The 20,165-nt window shown below is 42.3% G+C and overlaps 2 protein-coding genes across 2 annotated transcripts; one reads left to right on the top strand and one right to left on the bottom strand.

The window, feature by feature from the left end:
- Positions 1-5,655: 5,655 nt before the first annotated feature.
- SARC_00767 (hypothetical protein) lies at positions 5,656-7,997 on the top strand (the record flags this gene model as incomplete). The annotated part of the gene is made up of 2 exons (XM_014305518.1): positions 5,656-5,903; positions 6,140-7,997. 2 exons carry the CDS (start codon positions 5,656-5,658, stop codon positions 6,654-6,656), a joined length of 765 nt encoding a protein of 254 aa, XP_014160993.1. The 3' UTR covers positions 6,657-7,997.
- A 340-nt stretch (positions 7,998-8,337) lies between these two features.
- On the bottom strand, positions 8,338-16,927 carry SARC_00766 (hypothetical protein; the record flags this gene model as incomplete). The annotated part of the gene is made up of 19 exons (XM_014305517.1): positions 8,338-8,774; positions 9,109-9,234; positions 9,520-9,663; positions 9,838-10,035; positions 10,321-10,467; positions 10,742-10,883; positions 11,130-11,247; positions 11,387-11,460; positions 11,756-11,895; positions 12,084-12,238; positions 12,660-12,769; positions 13,000-13,283; positions 13,652-13,770; positions 14,038-14,142; positions 14,425-14,613; positions 14,797-14,930; positions 15,516-15,706; positions 15,990-16,150; positions 16,843-16,927. The coding sequence occupies 19 exons, from the start codon at positions 16,925-16,927 to the stop codon at positions 8,583-8,585; spliced, it is 2,814 nt and encodes a 937-aa protein (XP_014160992.1). The 3' UTR covers positions 8,338-8,582.
- Between the last annotated feature and the right edge of the window lie 3,238 nt (positions 16,928-20,165).

The raw sequence follows: 20,165 nt of genomic DNA, 5'->3' as shown, positions 1-20,165 counted from the left end.
ATATATATATATATATATATATATATATATATATATATATATATATATATATATATATATATATATATATATATATATATATATATATATATATATATATATATATATATATATATATATATATATATATATTATATATATATATATATATATATATATATATATATATATATATATATATATATATATATATATATATATATATATATATATATATATATACTATATAATAATATATATATATATATATATATATATATATATATATATATATATAAGTGAGTGTAAACAGATGTTTATATATATATATATATATATATATATATACATGTATATATATATATATTTAAAGCACACACCCCTGCCTATCGCAGGCACTGGTGTTAGTATACAAGTGGTCGCTGAGTTTATCCTGCCGAAGGCCGATACAACCTAAAAATAGCTCATTCGCCCCTGGAGGAATGCTTTTTGGATGCACAATAAGTCAAGCAATACTATTGCCGTATCACATCCTGTACAGCGCGCTGCAGTGAGTTGAATGTGCACAAGTCACACCGAAAGCAGAGCGGACGGTATTAGCCTGGCGTTTCTGCAGAGTGTATAACTGCACGTACATAAGCACACACAATCCTACCACAGATATGAGGGTGGAACAAACCAACCACAGATACGAGGGTAAAGTATTTCATTTTTTGTCTGCGGGTCTCGATGAGGCATATCTTGCACCGTACGCTGGGGGAAGCTTCGGGGGGAAGAAAGGTTGAGTCCGATCTGATTGTAGATCTTGGCACAATTCCATTGTCACTTTGCTATGGCAGTCTTCAGTTCGGCATTGTAAATAGTGCCCCAAGGAAGGCATTGTTTTTGGTTTTATGGTTCAGTTTGTTGAGCCGTGTGCACTGGTCAGTTAGTATTTACAATGACAGCTAAAGGGAATCCCCACCGAGTTTCAATATACTGCTATCTTGCTCGAGAAGCACTAGCTCAGTGCACTACTAAAGGCAGACCCGTTCGTTGTCCGAGGGTGAATGCTAGCTGGTACACATGTGAGGGTAGTGCAAGTGTCGTATTGGTTGCCTCTCGCCAATCCAATTAAATAAAACAGCCGTGCATATCACAAAAGACATAAACACGAACACTGGATGTCAAGCATGCTTCCAATTTGACCCGATGCTACCAGAGCAATTAACACTCATCAGCACAACCCATTGCAAAATTCCAATGGCAAGTTGCAGCCTTAGATTTGTATCTGTATTGATTAACGGTGCGTAGAGCAGAGGTTCGATAACTGTGTCATTGATACCACAATCGAGCCTGTGCTTCCGACTGCGTACTGACTGACGCGTCATTTTAATTGGCTGACTAAAGGAACAGCAGGCGTCGGCGTGTCGCCATCATCACCACTATCTGAAAAAATCAGTAATAAACAAGTGGTCCTGGGGGTGCTATACTAAAGGTGACATACACTTTTATACACTATAATGTCACCAGGCAAAAATACCACAAGCAGTTGCCATGTTATTAACTGCCGCCCCAACTCCTCGAGAAACAATATGGACAACAGATGCTCGTAGAAATACCGTGCACTTACAACCTCCAGACATTCAAGGTTGGTCGTCTTGTCAACTTCTGTTTATTTGAATACCTAGTATACCCTGTGAGATTGCCAACAAGACAATATCCCTATACAACTCATTTCTATCTATAAGCTTAGACACAATTAGTTTCAATCATAGTACTATCAAATTGCATTGGTGTGCAACTGTCCTAGACTAGTGCGAATTAAGCTCGTTTGTTGACTCGACTCGACATGTTGCCTCCAAATAAATGGATTCCACACTCGCGATCAGAAACAAATTTAGGCATAACCCATCATACACACACTAAATGTGCGGTAGCATGCTTAGCAATATATGCGAGCCCATACTAAGCACAGTCAGTCTTCATCCGAAAGGGAGTACTAGCGATGCTCAACGAAGTGCCGTTTTTTTACGACGCAATACCTATATTATCACTACAAAATGATTTTCATATCGAGCCTATCATCACATACCGAATTATATCTTCTACTATGCGTGGCTCAATTCTAAGTGTGGGATGGGCATGAAAAAACAGCATGTAAAGATACAGTGAGAATAGCACTGTATCCCCACGGCGCGTATTACTTAACTGACGAAAACAAACACCATTGTCGTGAGCTGAGTATCGATACCTCAGGGAACGTGTTTATGTTACTGAACAACTCACTAAGGCCTCATAAAAGTCTCCATAGCTCATTAATTGGAGCTTGCCGCGAAATCGGATGTTGTCTGTAGCACGACCCACTATATACTGTTTACACTATACCCTGTACTATTTAGGAGGCTATGGATGTGTACTGTGTAGCCGCTCTCATAATAGAACTACCCTCCCTCTAGACTAGTAGACCCGTGGCGTTTGCTGTAGCTTAGAATAGAACCTTACGAGAGGTATTGCAAACTTGATATCACGCACCAATAAATATCAAATGTTTAACATTTGCCATCGATATTACTTTAATAGAAGTGGCAGTCTCTTTCTATATCTTCAATTGTATTGGCTAACGACTGGCAACAAGTGTAGTAGAAGTAGGGTATTCTTCATGAATGGCTGTTGGGTTTTGACCCTTTACTTTCGTGGGGCCAGATTTCAGAGCAGCCTATGTTCATACCAGTACTTCGTTGGGATTCGGAATCAATTATACTTTCGTGTAGCCAGTTTGACATTAACAACAGACAACTACTTTGATACTGCTTACTACTATGTCGCTAGGTACGACGCCGGGTCCACGCGTGTATGTATACCAGTATCCACACCGGCCAAATGAAGGTCGACTAAGCGTCCGAAGTACGTGCCGAACTGGAGAGGATAACAAATTAGACAGAGAGCACGCTGTCGGGATCGGTCACTTGGTTGCATGCGATTTACGTCGTCCTTCGCGATCTAAGGGTGCGTACTTACTATTGTTACATGTATAGCTTTTCCTGCGTTCTTTACTCGTTTTGAGGTTGTTACCTCATGTCGTTTCGTATTGGAACTTATGGGGAATAACGGCTTATGATTTTGCATACCTATACACGCTACGCGCACTTCTTACACCTGTGAGCCGACAACAACATTACTTCACGTGTACAATACAAAGGCAGCAAGAGTGGACCTTATGTTCGCGTTGCTGACGATCATGGCGGTTGGGTGTTCCTGGAGAACGGATGCTCTGGCAAATGCCGTGCACATACAAACTACAAGCATTCAAGGTATCGCATCCTTATGTTCAAGTTTCTATGTCAGCTATGATTTTTGTCTCCCTATGCGAATCGAATTGTCACAAGTGTCGTGGATATCAACAGATGGATAGGTTTACGTATGTATATATGTATTGTACACGTGAAAGCATGTGTATTAGTACCCATCGTCATGTGTATTCTACGCTCATAGCTCCGAAAAATTAGTACGATTAGTAGTAGTGGCCCCTTTACCACCTCCTAACTATAGGTTAGAGCATGTCGGCGAAGATTTGTTATTGAATAGCAGATCTTGACAACCTGCCTTCATAATTGCTCAATGAACATATCTCTTGGGTGAAAGTACATATAGCACTTCTTGATGCGAATCTACCACCTATTGGCTTATATTCGGATCGATGTAGACGTAACTTCGAATCACTGTTGCTCACACAAACATTCCACAGACAGCGTTTATTTTGCTTTAATGTGAATGATGAATCTTTTTCGAGAACTGCAAGTGGCAGACGGCAAGCTTTGTTACCATACTTTTAAACTATCGGCAGTGCTATCGCATTCAGGTCGCTCGTGGTCATGGCGTGGTTCTCCACGCACGCCCATCCTTCGACCACTCTATGAAACCTTCAGTAGTGTATCCGATAGGCACCGTGATCTTCACAAATGTCCAGGTCGCGGCGTGTGCGGGCGGAGGTTGTGCTAAGCGGTTTCGTGTACAAGGTACGAGTGGATGGGTACTAGATAAATGTGAAGAGGAAATACATTACAGGAACTTGATTTGGAGGAGGCTTTCTCAACACTCGAAAGTACACAAGATTCGGTGGAAAGGGATGAGATCTCTTCGCATGGGAAAGGTGTAAAGCTAGACCTGGAGGAAGCGAGGTCGTGGGCTACTGAACTCGGATTGGTTGAGGCCCAGCACAATGTTACTTCGAGGAGTGATTGCCTTTCTGAAGTACTCTGGATCAAGTACAGAGGGCGGCGGAACTGTGCGAATCAACGTGTACTACAGCACTGGCATGTTTGTTTGTTATGAGCTCATTTACTGGTGATACAATCGACTAGAACTATCATGTCCACTGTAGATTTTATTCCTTTTCTGAACGTGCTTGCATATCCAAATTATATGCAGGCATCGAGCATGCGTACGTGTATATAATAGGAGTTCGTTTCTGTTGACATTAAGTGCACTTACACGTGTATCTGTCCTATAGTATGTGTAGTTAGTACTGAGGTGTTATCCCGAGCACCTTCCTTGATCGATTCCTTCGCCCTTGACTGCCCACAATCTACTTCACGAGAAGTTACAAATGACGTGACATTCATCTATTTCCGGCTATTCGGCATCTCACTTGTCGTTAGCGATGACTCCAGACTAACCGATGGTAACCTTTGTATCCCGTGCTTGTGCTTGTGCAGTGTCCCATATTGCTCGTGTTTTTGTAGTCTTATCGTTTGCACCGTCCAACTGTTGTCTATCTATGTTTCCATGCTGCGAGTACTCGTCAACCTAAAAAGTTCAATTTTGAAATTGAATGCTGTTTTTATTCGGTTTCAAGTTTATTGAACTACCGCGTTCTTGGATTTTTTTTTATGGCTTTTGAAATTTGGTTTCGCCCAATTTTTCATTCTGTCTCAGTGTGACTTCTATACTATTTTCAAAATTCCTATGTGTGCTTAAACGTCTGCGTTGTTCTCATGTCAATTTGTCTACTGTCAATTTCTGTGACCGGACGGTTTTGAATCACACGAAACATGTCAGCAATTTATATTTCATTTTCGATAATATCATTCTAGGTACATTGTATTTGATACAATTCGCATGCTAAAGATCTTTCCGAGCGTGTGTGTACCTTGCCTTGTGGTTGATATCACTTCATTGCTTTGTCCATTTTCTCATTTCTATCCGCCAATATTTTGCTGCGCATGTTCCTGTAGTTGCCAATATTTGCCTAATTATCAAATTTGCATCTTGTTCACTGGATACATTATTGTACTTTATTTCCATATTTCTCTGTGTCGATGTGCGAAACCACTTTTATTCAGTTCGAGCCTGGTTTTGTTCAGCATCTTAGTTTGTATCTGATCTATGCCTCGTCCTATGTTAGCCTGATGGTTCAAGTTTTTATATCTGTCCTCTCTCTCTAAGATTGCATCAACTAGGATAAAATGAACTCGCTGTTGTCATGGGTGTTAGCACCACCAATGATGCACAATAAAATGCGAACGCACAGGAGCTTTCGCATCTTCTCACTAAAAAATCAGTTCGAATACGGATTGCACGTTATATTTTGAAAAACTGTTTACAGGTACTGTCGGCACGGCTTTGTTACATCCGAAACAGGGCCATACACAACTCTTTCGGCGAAATTGTTCGATGGAAGACCTTATCAGTATAATGAAGAATCCCAGAGTACATACGACGAAGAGATATCAACGTAATCGGATGCGTCCACGAGAGGAGTACGATGCAGACGTACACTGGAGAGCAAGTACCAGGAGTTCAGCTGACCCGTCTGTGGTGAATGAGGAGAGAGCACTGAGACTGTCACTGCAGGTCTTTGATGTCGAATTTGAAGAACTGCCCAAGACCTGCGCAAGCATCGTTGAACGACTTGCAGAGTGCCAGGATGTGCGCGTTAAGAGGTGAGGTGAAGGATAAATGGGTGCTAAAAGATGTTCAGTGGTTTGTGAATGATGGTATCAAGCATCCACTTCTCCTAGTTAATTTCATAATTATAATGTACTGCTAGCATGGTAATTGAAATCAATATGGTTTATGGACGGTAGTGAAGGTCTGTGTCGCCTCCATGAATATTTTGAAGGCTATCAAGTGTGAATTACTCTAATTTGTATTTTTCCCTCGTGTAAACCACTTCCAGAGCGCAAGGGGAATTAGCAGAGAAGATCGCGCGAGCACGAAAAATGGCCGAGGAAAGAGAGCGGGAGCAGTTAGTACGACGAAGGGCCAATGAAGCAAGAGAACGGATCGAAATGGAGTCCGCGGCTCGCGAAAAACGAAAACAAAAAGAGACCAGGGCAAAAGACAGGAGTAGACTGGGCGAATTTTTTCTCTCGGATTTGAGAGACGGTTCAGACGAGATCAGGTTCGACAAATACACAAGGGTTGTCGCGTTGGGATCTGATGAGGAGTTCCTGTTTGGCGGTTGTGACTACGCTCTCGCATTTGATTACAACGACACATACTTCACCAGTGGGATGATAGAAAGTTTACATGACAGGCTAGAAAGCCGGGCACCTCACCACCCGCCAAAGGTGGATGCGACACTGGGGAGTGCTGGACAATATCAAGTTCGCTTTGCCAATGGAACTTCGCAATTTCGCTTTTGGGACAAATCTCTAAATGTCCTCGGATTGGGTGGCGTTGGGCGAGGATGAAGAATCCGATGGCATATACGTAGTAAGGTGTAATAAGACTAAAGGCCTTGCGTGGGGTGGTCACGGTGACTTTCCTAACAGACTAATGCACAATCTTCGAGAATACGAGAATGACATTTAGGTCCCAGCGGGGAGTGGTTTGTTGCATTCAAATCCGGGTTTACCGAATCGGGAGGCTACGAGGGTATTATAAGCAGCCATCTGAATTATATAAAAAGTAAGGGGATGCATGTTCGTCACATCGTATGGGGCCGTGATCAGAGACATGTGATCCGATTCTCAGACTATGCGGGGCCATTTTAAGTGGTCTGCGAAAGAAGTTTTGAACATGAACACTTTTTACTGGTGCGTGAATTCAACGCTTCTGGAAAAAAAATCCGCTCAGCGAGTTGCGCCTGTTTCTAATGTCGCCATTTCGCTGGACCTATATCTACAGCCGCACTTTGAATAAATGGGTTGTATCATCCCAAGATATGGAGAGGAAAGTATTGCGCAAATATATCAGTGGTCGAACAGGTCGGCGCAGAGCGGTCGCGAATGTAAAATCACTCGATTGGAAAGGAGCGCAAACCTGTGGCTCCCAAAGTATTGGCTTATAACAAATAATTAATTGTCTTTGAGAACCCAAAAAGCATTTGCCGTTAATGAGTGTTCATGAAACATATATTATACCTTAAATACTAACCAATACTATTCAGGGTAGAGATGGGGTCAGATGCCCAGACTGTAGTTCCAGCGACCACCCCGCGAAGAAAACTGGGGGAGCCATGAAACTGTAGTTTTTTGGGAGAATGCATTGACCAGAGTGATTAATAATTTCATGATTACTGAAGCAACGTGCTCAACAGTCGTTCGTGAATCATGCAGATAGGCTGTTCACTCATGTCGTTCCACATTGGAAATACTAGGGATACGACTACAAATTGTAATTCTTGTACACCTATACATACAATTCTCGTACCTGTGAGCCAACAACATGTTTCTACGTTTGCATTACAAAGACAGCCAGAATGAACCTTATCTCCGAGTTGTTGACTATTCGCCGCGTCGGTTGTTTGAGAAAACGTGTTATGATAAATTCATCTTGTCAAAAAAGCTCATCCAGAAGTAAAAAGATAAAGTGACAGGAAGGAGTCTAGCTGAACAGTTATAAACGTTTATTATTAAGATCGATTCCCGTTTTATTGCGGCGATGTCTCATCACCCGTATCAGTGGGTCAGCTTTTGAAAGTTTTACAGGGGAGGCGGAGTATTTCTAAAAGAGAACAGATTGTGTGCATTCCTTCTTGCATCTACTATTTGTATTTGTTTTTGATTTGGTTCTCTTTATGCTACAAAAACACTAAATCCCCAAATTCGACTGTAGGACCAGAGGGAAGTGGCCGAAAGACTTGTACTGAAAAGAACAAGTTGTACCTTTTATTTCACCAGTCTGTTCAAGAAGCTGACCTCGGGTCCGGATAATACTTTAGTACTTTTAGTAAATTGTGTAATATTTCGTGATATTTACATTTGAGCACTCCGATTGAGACCAGCCGAAGTCAAACCCCGGAACGAAAAAGACGTCAGCATACTCAATTTACTGCTTTGATTGAATAGTTTATTTACTAAGGCCCTAATGTTAATTTCTACAGAAGACTTCCTAGAATAGCATCCAAGTCCAGATACGACCTTCAATTATGTTTATGTTTTCCTTTATTCCAAATTGTGATAGTTTGGTGTGTTCGTTTGAAATAGTTATGTAGTAAAGTGTGGGGCGGTGAGTGCTATATGACTGAGCTTTTGAGCAATTTCTAATATTATTACATCAGCTTGTGATGTCCGATGCCTCAGCTTTGTTGCATTTAGTTATATGCTGTACATACAAAATGTTGTATAGACCTATAAACACATTCCAAAGATGTAATTTGACAACATATTCTCCACTCAACAAGAAGAAACACTGGGTTGAGTAGTTTCGTATCGGTTAACGGCGAGTTGCTTGGCGGCAAGCTTTTTCTGTCGGTCGCGTTTACGTTTGCAAATGACGATGATGGCTACAAACAGTCCAAAGCAAAAGATGGCGCCCGCCACAGCCACCCCAATGGCCCACGCGGGTACTCCGCTATCAGACTTCCGCTGAGATCATGTATTTAAATTTGCCGTTTGAGTACGCGTTCGTGTCTGCTTGCGCAGCAAAGATTCGAGTGCGCTTGATGAAGGGTTACCAAAGATGAGGAGGGTAAACTAATGATCACTCGTGTATAGTTGCAGCTCGAATGCAAACACGGGGTTCAAACCCACATCTTATCAAGAGTCATTTTCGAATTGACGTCTGTAGTGACCTTGTCTTACTATTTGAGGATGGAACGGCTATTCAACCACGGAAGACATACAAAAATGATAGGGATACTCTGTATATGAACGAGATATCAGCTACCGTACGAATAAGTGTCGGGAATAAAACACTTACATTTGCGTCCTCGCCGACAATAGAAGGGTAGGGGGATCCAGCTGGGTCGAAGTCCGTGGGTACAGGCCCTTGTTCAACCGGTTCTTCAGTGGTGTAGAAGTCATCCATTTGGCTGTCGGGAACAGTCTATCGTGTGGAGCGAACGTACCGGATTATTAGGCGAGTGCGTACATATTGGTGAGAAGTTATCACCTTTGAGTAGAAATTGCAAGTTTGATACGAGGTTGCGAATATTGCATATAGTGGCATGCGTGATAGCGATGTGTCCGACTTGATGAGCGATTGTTTTTTTACATTACGTAGAGTTTACACTTGATCTATCCATTTGGAATCAGCAGAGAACACGTATCAACACACTGCAAGGTGTCCATCGAGTTTGTATTTGTGCACAGATACGTCCAGATAACTTACGAACTCGGCGTCGTCTACGGGTGTGGCGGCACGAGATTGCGGGTACGGGTCGCAACGACTGCCGCAAGACGGTACCTCCACAGTTTGGTCAGCACCGGCGGCAGATGAGTCTATACTCAGTGTCTCATCGAAGCCATAGCCATCCTACACAAACGAGTGGGTGTGCAAAATATGGGTGAATGCGACGTATCCTATAGATATTAGAATGCCACACGAAGCATTCCACTCACAATGCCAGATCTACTTATGTGTATCAAGCTGAGACTACTCCACGGTATTCTAATATCCCGCTTAACAACAAAACCAAAACTGGCATACCGTCTCTGTGGCTCGTCTCCTACTTGTCCCGAACTGCATAGTTGCACCGGTTGATCGACTAAGTTTAACCTTGCACGCGTTTGATGTACGCACTCTTAGACCTACAGTCGCAGAGCCAGACTTGTGGATTTGACGTGCGTCTATGCCACAGTTATCACGCGCAGCTCTTTCGTCGTAATGCTTTCTAAGATCGTCCATCTGTAAAGGTATTGTTGTCCACAGGTGATAGGGGATGTGATTGTTGCTATCAGCAATGTGCACGTCCTAGTGGAGTCAAACGTCTTACTTGGCGAGATTCTGAATAGATTTTTATATATAATCATGCGAGGAATTGTGATCTAAAACTCGACATCTAGTGATCGCTATTACTCGACAGGAGCGCGGCAGGATACCACACAGCACAGTCGCAAAGTCCCACTATTCCTCGTTGCAAGCGTCACATATTGAAGTACACTACACACAACAAGCAAAGTAGAATCACACCTTCATAGTGATTACAGGCAGGTTACTGAATTCTCTGTAAGACTTGATGACGTGCTTGGTCCACATTGAGAGCAGAGACTGGTGCTCTCCATCCCACCAGAAGGCCTTCATGTTCGCTTGATGGAACATGTAGGGATCCGCACGTTTCTGGTATGGCATTATGTAAAAGGATGCGCGTGTTTCAGTACGGATGATTTAAATAGAGGTGCCGTGACGAAACATGTGATATTTAGTGTGATTCAGAGACTTGATTGATCTACACTGATTCAATTTTGAGTGATTGAGGCACAATGTAGTGTGAAGCATGGTCGTAATTGGTTGTGGTTCCAATCTCGAATTTCTGAAAGTTTTGCAGGCACCTAATTTTTGGCTAAATATATATATATATATATGTGTGTGTGTGTATAAATATATATGTTACCTTGAAAAGATTCAGAGCCGTCGAAGCGCCTTCGATATCCATGATTTCGTTCAATTCTAAGTCACGATCGTATCGGAACGATGTGGTGTTACACTTGCGACCTTTGAATACAATGGGACCTTCTTCATTCCAACCGTAGCAGCTGATAAACGGTCAGAAAACTGTGTTGGTATGCCACTACTTCACATTATTTTAGAGCGGTACCAGAGTACTATAGAAGACAACCAAACAAAGAACACTGTAATTGATTGCCTAAATATTATTATATTTTGCTTTTGTGAGAATCACAGTGAAAAGGTCGATACTCACAAAATGATGGAACTAAAAGGATATCGCATTCAGTGGAATTCAGATATTTAAATGTTGAATCAAGATGGAATGTGCATACTGGGGTCCGTAGAAACTGTTGAACTCAGCCACGCTCTCTTCAGGAAGAGATACATCAAAGTAGACACGTGTGGCATATCTCGCAATTACATGCATCTTCTCGTTAGTAGTCAGACCACCTAGGTATGTAAATATGATGAATAGTGAGGTTTGATGGTCAGCGATATAAAGTATTTTTAGAGCCACGATGGTTGATAATGCCCACTACAAAACAACCCAGAGCCAATTTAGTATACACAATCATACAAATGCACATACCAACTTCGGTCATGAAAGTATGGTAAGGATTGGGAGCCTGCAAGTCCGTTCGTGTATTGTCTCCAACAGCAGTCCTGAATTAATAGCCAACTCAGTGTAAGTATGAAATACACCATGTTGTGTAGGCGAAAGCTAAATGATCTTGCTAGTTGAAATCATTTTTTAAAGCTTTCTATAGGGGCATTGAAGCCACCTAGTCGAAAAATCGCCGATTGTGTTACTTGGGTGCACTTCCAGGTATGTCAGAATATGCACCTTGAGCTAACTTGCGAAATAAACCCTTAGGGAACTGGCAAAACAAGTTTAGCTACTCGACCAATATGCTGCAATAAAGCTCAAGGTAAACTTATTTTTCAAATGTTGGCATACTTGATTCCAAAGTCCAGCATGGCCTGGATTGATTCGGATCTGTTCAAACCCGATATACGGGGAGTCACAATTGATTCGGGACTCCAATTCCAGATGTTGTTTAGATCGACCAGGCGCTCACCTACGGTACCGTTGCTGTACTGTAGCGACCATAGTGGACGAATAAAACAAAGTTTCAGGTAAAACAAGGCAAAATAAACCATATAGTCTTTGCTGCCAATAAGGCGGATGTACATTACATAGCTTGTACAGCTTGCATTTGACTTTGATGCGAACACAACACTGCCGCGACAGGGTGATGTAAGTAGGAGTAGATTCACGAGGATACCTTGATCCCGGTGAACAGAGTGGATTGCGCGAATTCGACGTTGAGATTCAATTCTTCGAAGGACACATTGTATGGTGTATATCCTAATTCTTCACACTTGCTTTCGATGCAGTACAAGTCCATATGACTCCAGGTGTGTGTCACCCAGAAGAAATCTGATAGAGGTAAACAATGTTCGAGTATGAAGGAAGCTTAGCAGAGGTCTCATTCAGGAAAAGAATAGAAGGATTATCCCATTCATAGGACACGGTATATATCTAGACAATGTCCATACGTACAGAATACTTAGATGGCATATTTACGGCCACTGGTGGCAAAATTCTTGAAGGCCTGTAAAACTATGATATGTGCGCCATTTCGTAGAACAACATGCGACATGACAGAATGACGAGACCATTGCAACAAGTCATAGGTCAATGAACTAAACCACTCATGCTGGGCGCAGTAGAAACACTATTTGTCAAACCACTGCCCGTTTCGGTCAATGTGTACAGTTCAGCAATATGGAAGTACTTAGCTTCTACATTTTTGGTTCTATTTATGCACCAGATCATTCGAGTTGTAAAACCCACTTACCATCACGATACTCTAGGAGATTGTCGTTCATGTTGTCCAAGGGAACGTCAAGGTCCCCGTTGAAAGTCGCAAACTCTCCCCATCCTTGTCCATTTATGGCCAACTCATATCTGAAGAAGCGTATTCAAAGCATCAGCGAAACGTCTACGACAGAAAGTGACTTCATCTACTAGACACCAGATGATCATTCACATGAAGATATTCACTACAATCGACACAAACAAAGGCTCAATTTATGTTGTAGTACCACACAAATGCATCAGGGGCTGGTATAACTTATACGACTCGAGGTACACTTGTAGTTATACTGGGTATGAAACATAAAACTGCAATTGCAAACCTGATATCCCATCCCGGATTATCGGCATTGACTTTCTTCTGAAAGTCTCGGAGAATGATCATATCCGTTGCGTTTGCTCTGTGCATGGGTTCTCCATCCAAAGCCTGACGATTCGCCTCGATATTGTAATACTCGGTGGCCAGGAAGACATCGTCGACCTGAGGAGATAGTAGCACACGACGCTGACCAAGGTATACTCCCTTGTTTACCCAGTGAAACCATACGTCTCCAATCACGTAGGTGCTGTTGAAGAACTGATTGGGAGCGAAGGTGAAATGCATCTCCTGTTCGGGTTGTGATAGGTTGCAATGCGATTAGTTGAGTGGTGGTAGTTAGTGGCCCAGGTAAAGATAAGAAGTCTACAGAATGTGTTTGGTATTGTTCCCGCCGTTCTTTCTTTGGTGTTATCCAGTTTTCTTGACACATGCTGTGATGCAAGGAAACCAACAGTGGTAAGTGTAAAGACGTCAAATGTGCAGTTCAGCGATCTTAGATCGCCTCACAAAATACTCGGCAACAGTTTTGTCAAGCTGATATACATTGTATGTAAGTGTGCATGCTATGTACTGTCATTTATATTGAATATATAGGCGTTTTAAAGCACTTTTACTTGTCATCTCAGGACTGCGGTGGGGTATATAACGCCACTTACATCTCGATTGTAGCACTGGCGAATAAAACCTGCGACTCCAGTATCACCCTGGAACTTCATGAAGGGCAGGATGTGGCGTGACCCGGAACTAATTTTGACGGGATAGACCCAACTCTCGCCTATGATATGGAATCAATTTACATTGAGTTCAGGCTTCAAATAACTATTTGGCTATACGTTTATGAATATTTTACTGATATATGTTTACTGATGGTTGAAATCCGTCTCCTTTTCGCTGCTAGAGTCAGCAGTCAACAAAGACCATATTTGAATGTAAGCGCCGCATGCATAACAATCGTCACCTTCTCGATCCAAAGGTACAGGACAACAGCGACATCTTAAGAACTGAAACTGCAGTATTGGTCCACAACACACAAATGTCTTACCTTGGCCGAGTGGCAACTTTGCAGTCAGGGGCACAGAGTCATTAAGAGACAGTGACATGGGGTTGTCCAGCCACTCAATGACTTGTGCATCACTTGTGCCTTCCCCTGTGATCATTGCGTGAGTTAATGGGTTAATGGTTTTAGAAGTTTCTGGATGCAACCGTTAACATAGATAGTGCACTGTGTAAGTGGTTGTTGCCTTGACGACAACATACTGCAAACGGCTGGCAGTTGAAGTGCAAAACTATTCTAGGCAAATGCACTTCAGGGATAGCATGAAAATGGTTTATCCGCACGTGGAAAACCAGTCCACTCTATGCATGCGATGTATGATAAACAACTGATCACCTGAGACCCAAACACCAATCATATCTGGCACACAATTACCTGTGCCAAGCAGCGCAGTGTCGGCGTTCTGGGTGGTGTGCATCACAGTGATGCGCACATTATACGTCTCGGCGTACTCGTACAGCTGTGACCATCCCTCACCGTCTAGTGCAGGCATATACTCTCCGGCGTTGTCGCCTGCCATCATCAGCTCAGCGGAAGTCAGCACAATGGCATTGAACAACGGTCCTGCATCAATTTCGGTTTTAAATATTGAGATTGAGATTTTTTAGATCCTGGTCAACAAAGATAGATGAACATGCAAAGTACCAATGATAGTCCTTCGAGCATGAAATCACATATGCCATAATTCACACAAGTGCGCGACCGTATGCGACGAGTGCCAATTCAAATCACAGGTGATAAGCATACCAGTGCTGTCCTGCATGGCGGGTAACGAGTTCTCGTGCAAGTCAACTAGTGTGTACGGGGCACCAAAGCCCAGGTAGATGTTGATGACCGACTGATGCACAGCCTCGTTGGTGGAGAGGATGAGAGTTCTCATTCTGTAGATGTGTAAAACACGGTTAATCAAGGTTCCGGCCTCAGACGTAAAGAACTATTTCTGTGTGTTAAAGCTCCTAGTTTGAAAGAGATTTCCAGTGGTTTACCATACTGCGAGAAATGTGCAAATGTACTGCTTCATACGTCGCTATCTGCTTAGATATATATGACTTTTACAATTTCTCACCCAGGGCAGTCTGCATCGTTTTGTTCTGTATATTTTCTTGTCATCATCAAGTTGGTGTGTCGTTATAAACCAAAAAATCTTGGTTGGCAGATGCGAGCGTTCGTGTTTAAGGGGAAAACGCTTTTAGAGCAGCCTTCAATTACGCTGTGTTTGCCTATGGTCGAATTAATCGTCGTTGGTAGGGTGGTACGAGCCACTTTTATATTGCTGGTTCAAGTGTTGCCTTATACACTATCCATTGTGTACTCCATATTGGGCAGAGTATATGATATGTGGTTAATTTGTTATATTCGTGGGCTCCTACACCTACGAACAACCGCACATAAATAGTTAGCTTCGATATCTTGCTGTGGTGACCCCACCTTACTATGCGATATATATGGCGGACAGATACGCTTACCTAATCGTGTAGTCTGTCTGTGTCGCTTTAGCTGTCACCTTTCGAATCAGAACTGCAGTGGAAGTGGCACACGATACAACCTTCACTGTGTTATCCTGAATGTGGATAGCGTCCAACTTGGCCACACCCTTGTTGTCATGATGATAGGCATGACCATCGGCTAGAACCAGAGCATCCACTCCAAAGGAAGACTGTATTTGATGACGACCAATTTATTTTGGGGGTAGTGTTAGTCATCACCGCACTCTATTCTGTCCGCCGACAGACGGAGTAGCTCGTGCTAACCTGCCTATTTGTGCACAACAGCAACGGGAACATCATCTCACGTATTAAACAAAGATACCCGCCGATATATACAATACAACAGTCACATGAATAGGAGAATGTAGATAGAAACCCAGAATCATTCGCTTGTAGATCTCAATATGACCACTAGTTGTACTTGTACGTTTTACATGTCAGTGTGCCACGCACCGTTTTCCCGAGGATAAAAGGCACATTCAGATCGTCTGCGGCGGCTATTTCCCATCCCTCAGGTATCTCAACGTATGCGTCGTTGCAGTTGGTATTAGCGGAAACTGCGTTGAAGTCGGTGTCGAACAACGTCGCATAGTCTGCGCCACACATACTCAGTACTGTGGGGATTTAAGGGATTGAGAAAGATAAGAAACATTAGGGGTTTCAATGAAGGTCTGCGAATTGAAAACGATCTGTCAACGCACATGTCAGTCTATCGAGAGAAAATGCTACAGGTAAAGCTATTAAAAGCTAATAAACGGCACAAGGTCGCGCACGGTAGTATAGTATACGAGTACTTACACCCTCACTCCACTAATTGGCACACTATCCTTTCCTTCAAAAAAATTGTATTAAGGCCCTGCCTAGTGTACGCTATTAGCACTTCCCCACTTCATGTCAGTCATTTCGTTCAAATACACCAATTTGTTTGCAGTGAGCTGAGTCGGCTCGCTTTTGATTGCTTAGTGGATGTGCGTATGGTCCATACCTGCCACGCCTTGAATATGTACCTAACAGGGCTAACAGGGCCGTGTGTGCACTATGATTTTGTAAACACTTCATGTCTATCAAATATCATTGACATGCGTGAACACAGCACTTAACAAGACTCGCGTGTAAATGTTGGCGAATCCCTTACTATAGTTATACGCGTATTTGTACACTGTGTATCTGTGCGCGAATATTTTCGTGTGCATCAAAGCTTACAATATAAGAGTTACATTTGAAAGCAAAAGACAAACACTCATACGCTCACTTTATTCCCACACAACCGGACATACATGCATACATAAACCACTAAACAACATACCGTTCGCTGGCTGTGCAGCTGATACGACAGCTAAGCTGCCGATGGCCGATAGACCTATTGCGGCCGTTAAGAAAGATCTCAACATTTTGCCGTAGAAATCTGCGAAGTAGTCGGTTTTGTAAAAGTATGGTTGTTATATATTTAACGAGTGCCCTAGAAGCGCTCAAGTATTCATGCCGCACAGACTGATGTACTGTTCGGCTTTTCTGATATTTGGTTCTAAACAAAACATCCTCTTGCGTTTTTTGATCCTTGCATGCAAATTTCGGCAATGTATTTTTATAACCACCTCAATATTTAAACCTGTGGTGCTCGTCGTGTGAGAATAACAGCACTTATACATTCAAAATAGGACAATGCAGACATGATGAAGTTTGACAAGGCAGCGAAGTCATCAAGATTTAACACAATACACTTTTCTGTTCAATATGTACGTTCTCATATACGTGGCGACTGTTTGCTTTGATGTGATAGATCAATCAATACATTCACAGAAATTTCACTCTTTTCATCACAAACGTTCCTCACTGTATTAGGGCACTACTTGTACCATAGTATCAACACCAGCAATATATACAGTGGACCCAAACCTATCGAATTAGACGACACGCTATCTTGGCTAGTCATCACAATCCTTTTAACACTGTATTAGGGCATTACTTATACCATACAGCTATATATATACAATGAACCCAAACCTATCGAATAAGGCGACACGCTATCTTGGTTAGTAAAAGGATGTTATATACTGGAGTAGTTGCTGCCTATCAATGTCTCGATTTAACGAATTCTGTGAGTCGTAAACTCTAATCCAATCTTTCAGTCCAACATTAATCCGACAGAATCTAACCATCAAATGTCAAGTCTTGCCTTTATAGAGATGTCACGAAACCTCGCACTACAATCTGAGAGATGCCACTGGAGACTTATGTTTAAACCGTCGGTGGCTATATCTCGATATGTTTACTCAGCCTAAGCACAAAGTTATTTTTCGCGAACGTGCATATAAAACGGTCAGTTGGCTCTGTGCTAACGATATACATCCTATTTACAGTGTGAGTCTGAGCATAAATCGTATTTACAACTTCTGTGACACTTACAAGCTGATTGGCGATGCACAGTGATGGCTCTCATGGAAGAAGAAAAAATATCGATGTGCGATCAAATGTGTGGGCAATGTTATGTAGTACTCGTCTAACATTCCTGAACACGATTACACGTACCTCAGGTTCCAGTTGCTAGCGAGTTGTGTGTCACCTATAAAAGGAAAATAACGTTATTGATCTAGTCGAGGGGTCGAATAACTTCTCTATCTGTCTAGTAGGCAGAAGTGTTGTTTTTCAACGATAACTCGCGAATTTTATATGAAGTCATAAGAAATGCTGTGTGCGAGACTATACGGAAACGACTGGAGTTGGTTGCCTGAACGCCTTTAACGGTAGAGGCACAGCAAACAGTGGGCAAAATCATTCTGAAGTGGCAACTCGGAAGCTTGCTGTTGCGGTTCGGGTCGACATCCAATACTATTTGTTAGTGTTTTTTTAAATTAAAAAGCCATTCCAAAAATAGATACTTTAAAAATACACGCCAGTAAAATATATACTATAAATTGCTTGACTACGAGTTACGTAACCCATTGGTTCTCTGAGCAGAAACATTGAATCGCATTCAAAATAATTCAGCAACAAGAGCTGATCGATGCCTTCGCAACCAATCGCCATTTCTGTTTATTCCCCCCGCCCCATCATCTTGGGATTCTCTCGACTCTCGAGTCATCTGAGTGAGAGTTGGAGTGTTTGAATGTTTGAGACTCCGAGTCTCTCAAAGATAATACTACTGGGTCACTGGGAGCGTGAGTAGCTGTAGAGTGTAGAGTTGTAGAACTATGATAAGAACAGAGTATTTTCACCGCCTTCTAAATAGACGGTATTTTAAATTCACTTCACAGACTCTCTCTCTCTCTCTGAGTCTCAGGCTCTCTGGCTTCAGCTCTCTCTCTCAGTCTCCGACATTCTCAGTTCTCAACTCGAGGTGGGGAAAGGGGGGGGGGGGGGGGGGGGTAAAAACATAAATTGTATAAGAGAGGCCAGACTTCAGAAGTTCAGAGACTGTTGTGAGTGTTGTCCCTCTCTCTCTCTCTCTCTCTCACTCGCTGGGGAGTCTGAACTCTGAAGAAGACCTGTGAAAGGACTCAAAGGAGGCGGTGTATTTTCAATTTTGTTATGTGAACTGGTGATGACTGATATTTTGGGTTTGTATAATGTATTTAGCCTCTGAGTCTGAGGCCGCTGCCTCTGACTCTCTGATAACCCTCTGACCTCTGATTATAGGCGCTGACGAACAAATTTATTAGAATAAAACATGGTCATCTTGATGGCGTCCATCACAGGATTCATGAGTTGACCCCAGCTCATGATCATGTCTCTTTAACTCCCTGTGTATACAGTGTATGCTGCTGTGTAGAGTCTGTGTGACTATATTTAGAGTGTAAATAGACTGTTGAGTGCGAGTGTAAATAGACTGTACATAGAGTGTAAATAAGGCTGTAGTGTGTAGCCTGTAGACTTTAGTAGAGAGAGTAGTGTAATTAGAGTGTAGAAAAAGAGTATAGTGTATGCAGTATTGTTGTTTATAGAGAAGCAGAATTGAGAGAGTAGCCAGAGGATGCAGAAATAAAAATAAATCACTCTTTTGTTACTGAAATACTATTTTTTTTTACTAAAACAAAAGAGAGGATACCTTTATGGGATCCCGGGCACGGGGCTCCGGGCCCTGCGCCTGTAGGCAGCGATTGACAAAGCCCTGCGAGTGATAAGGCTACAGGCCTACAAGTGACAACAGACAACTGATGCGTCCAATTTTCTCATATGGGCCGCAACGGATGGGAAAGCGTGACTTATACGATATAGTTTTAAGCAACACAGTACTGAATCAATACAATGCCGCCATCGCCTCGCCGTGATCGAACACAACAGAGTGCTGAATGAGAGACAGGCATGAGCAAAAAGCAATGAGCAACTGTACAGACTGTTTTAGTTTACTTCGAGTTCAGAAGGATTGTACCTAATCAGCGCCAAGAAATCACCATAGATTCGTATATACATAAACATGAGGACGAGGATTTTTTGCAAACATTTCAAACAGGCATACCATCGCACAACTCCATCTGATAATCTCTCCCCTTTTGATACATCGTATTCAAACCTTGATATTTTGAGCATCAGTGAAAATACAGACATCCGTTAACAATTGACCTGTTACGTGTCCAGATTAAATCTTATGTATACACATACAATATACACCTGTTGATATATGAAATATTA

Source organism: Sphaeroforma arctica (assembly GCF_001186125.1).
Source record: "Sphaeroforma arctica JP610 unplaced genomic scaffold supercont1.27, whole genome shotgun sequence".
Classification (NCBI taxonomy): domain Eukaryota; class Ichthyosporea; order Ichthyophonida; genus Sphaeroforma; species Sphaeroforma arctica.
Note: the sequence above shows the minus strand (reverse complement) of the source record. Positions and strands in the feature narration are given on the sequence as shown.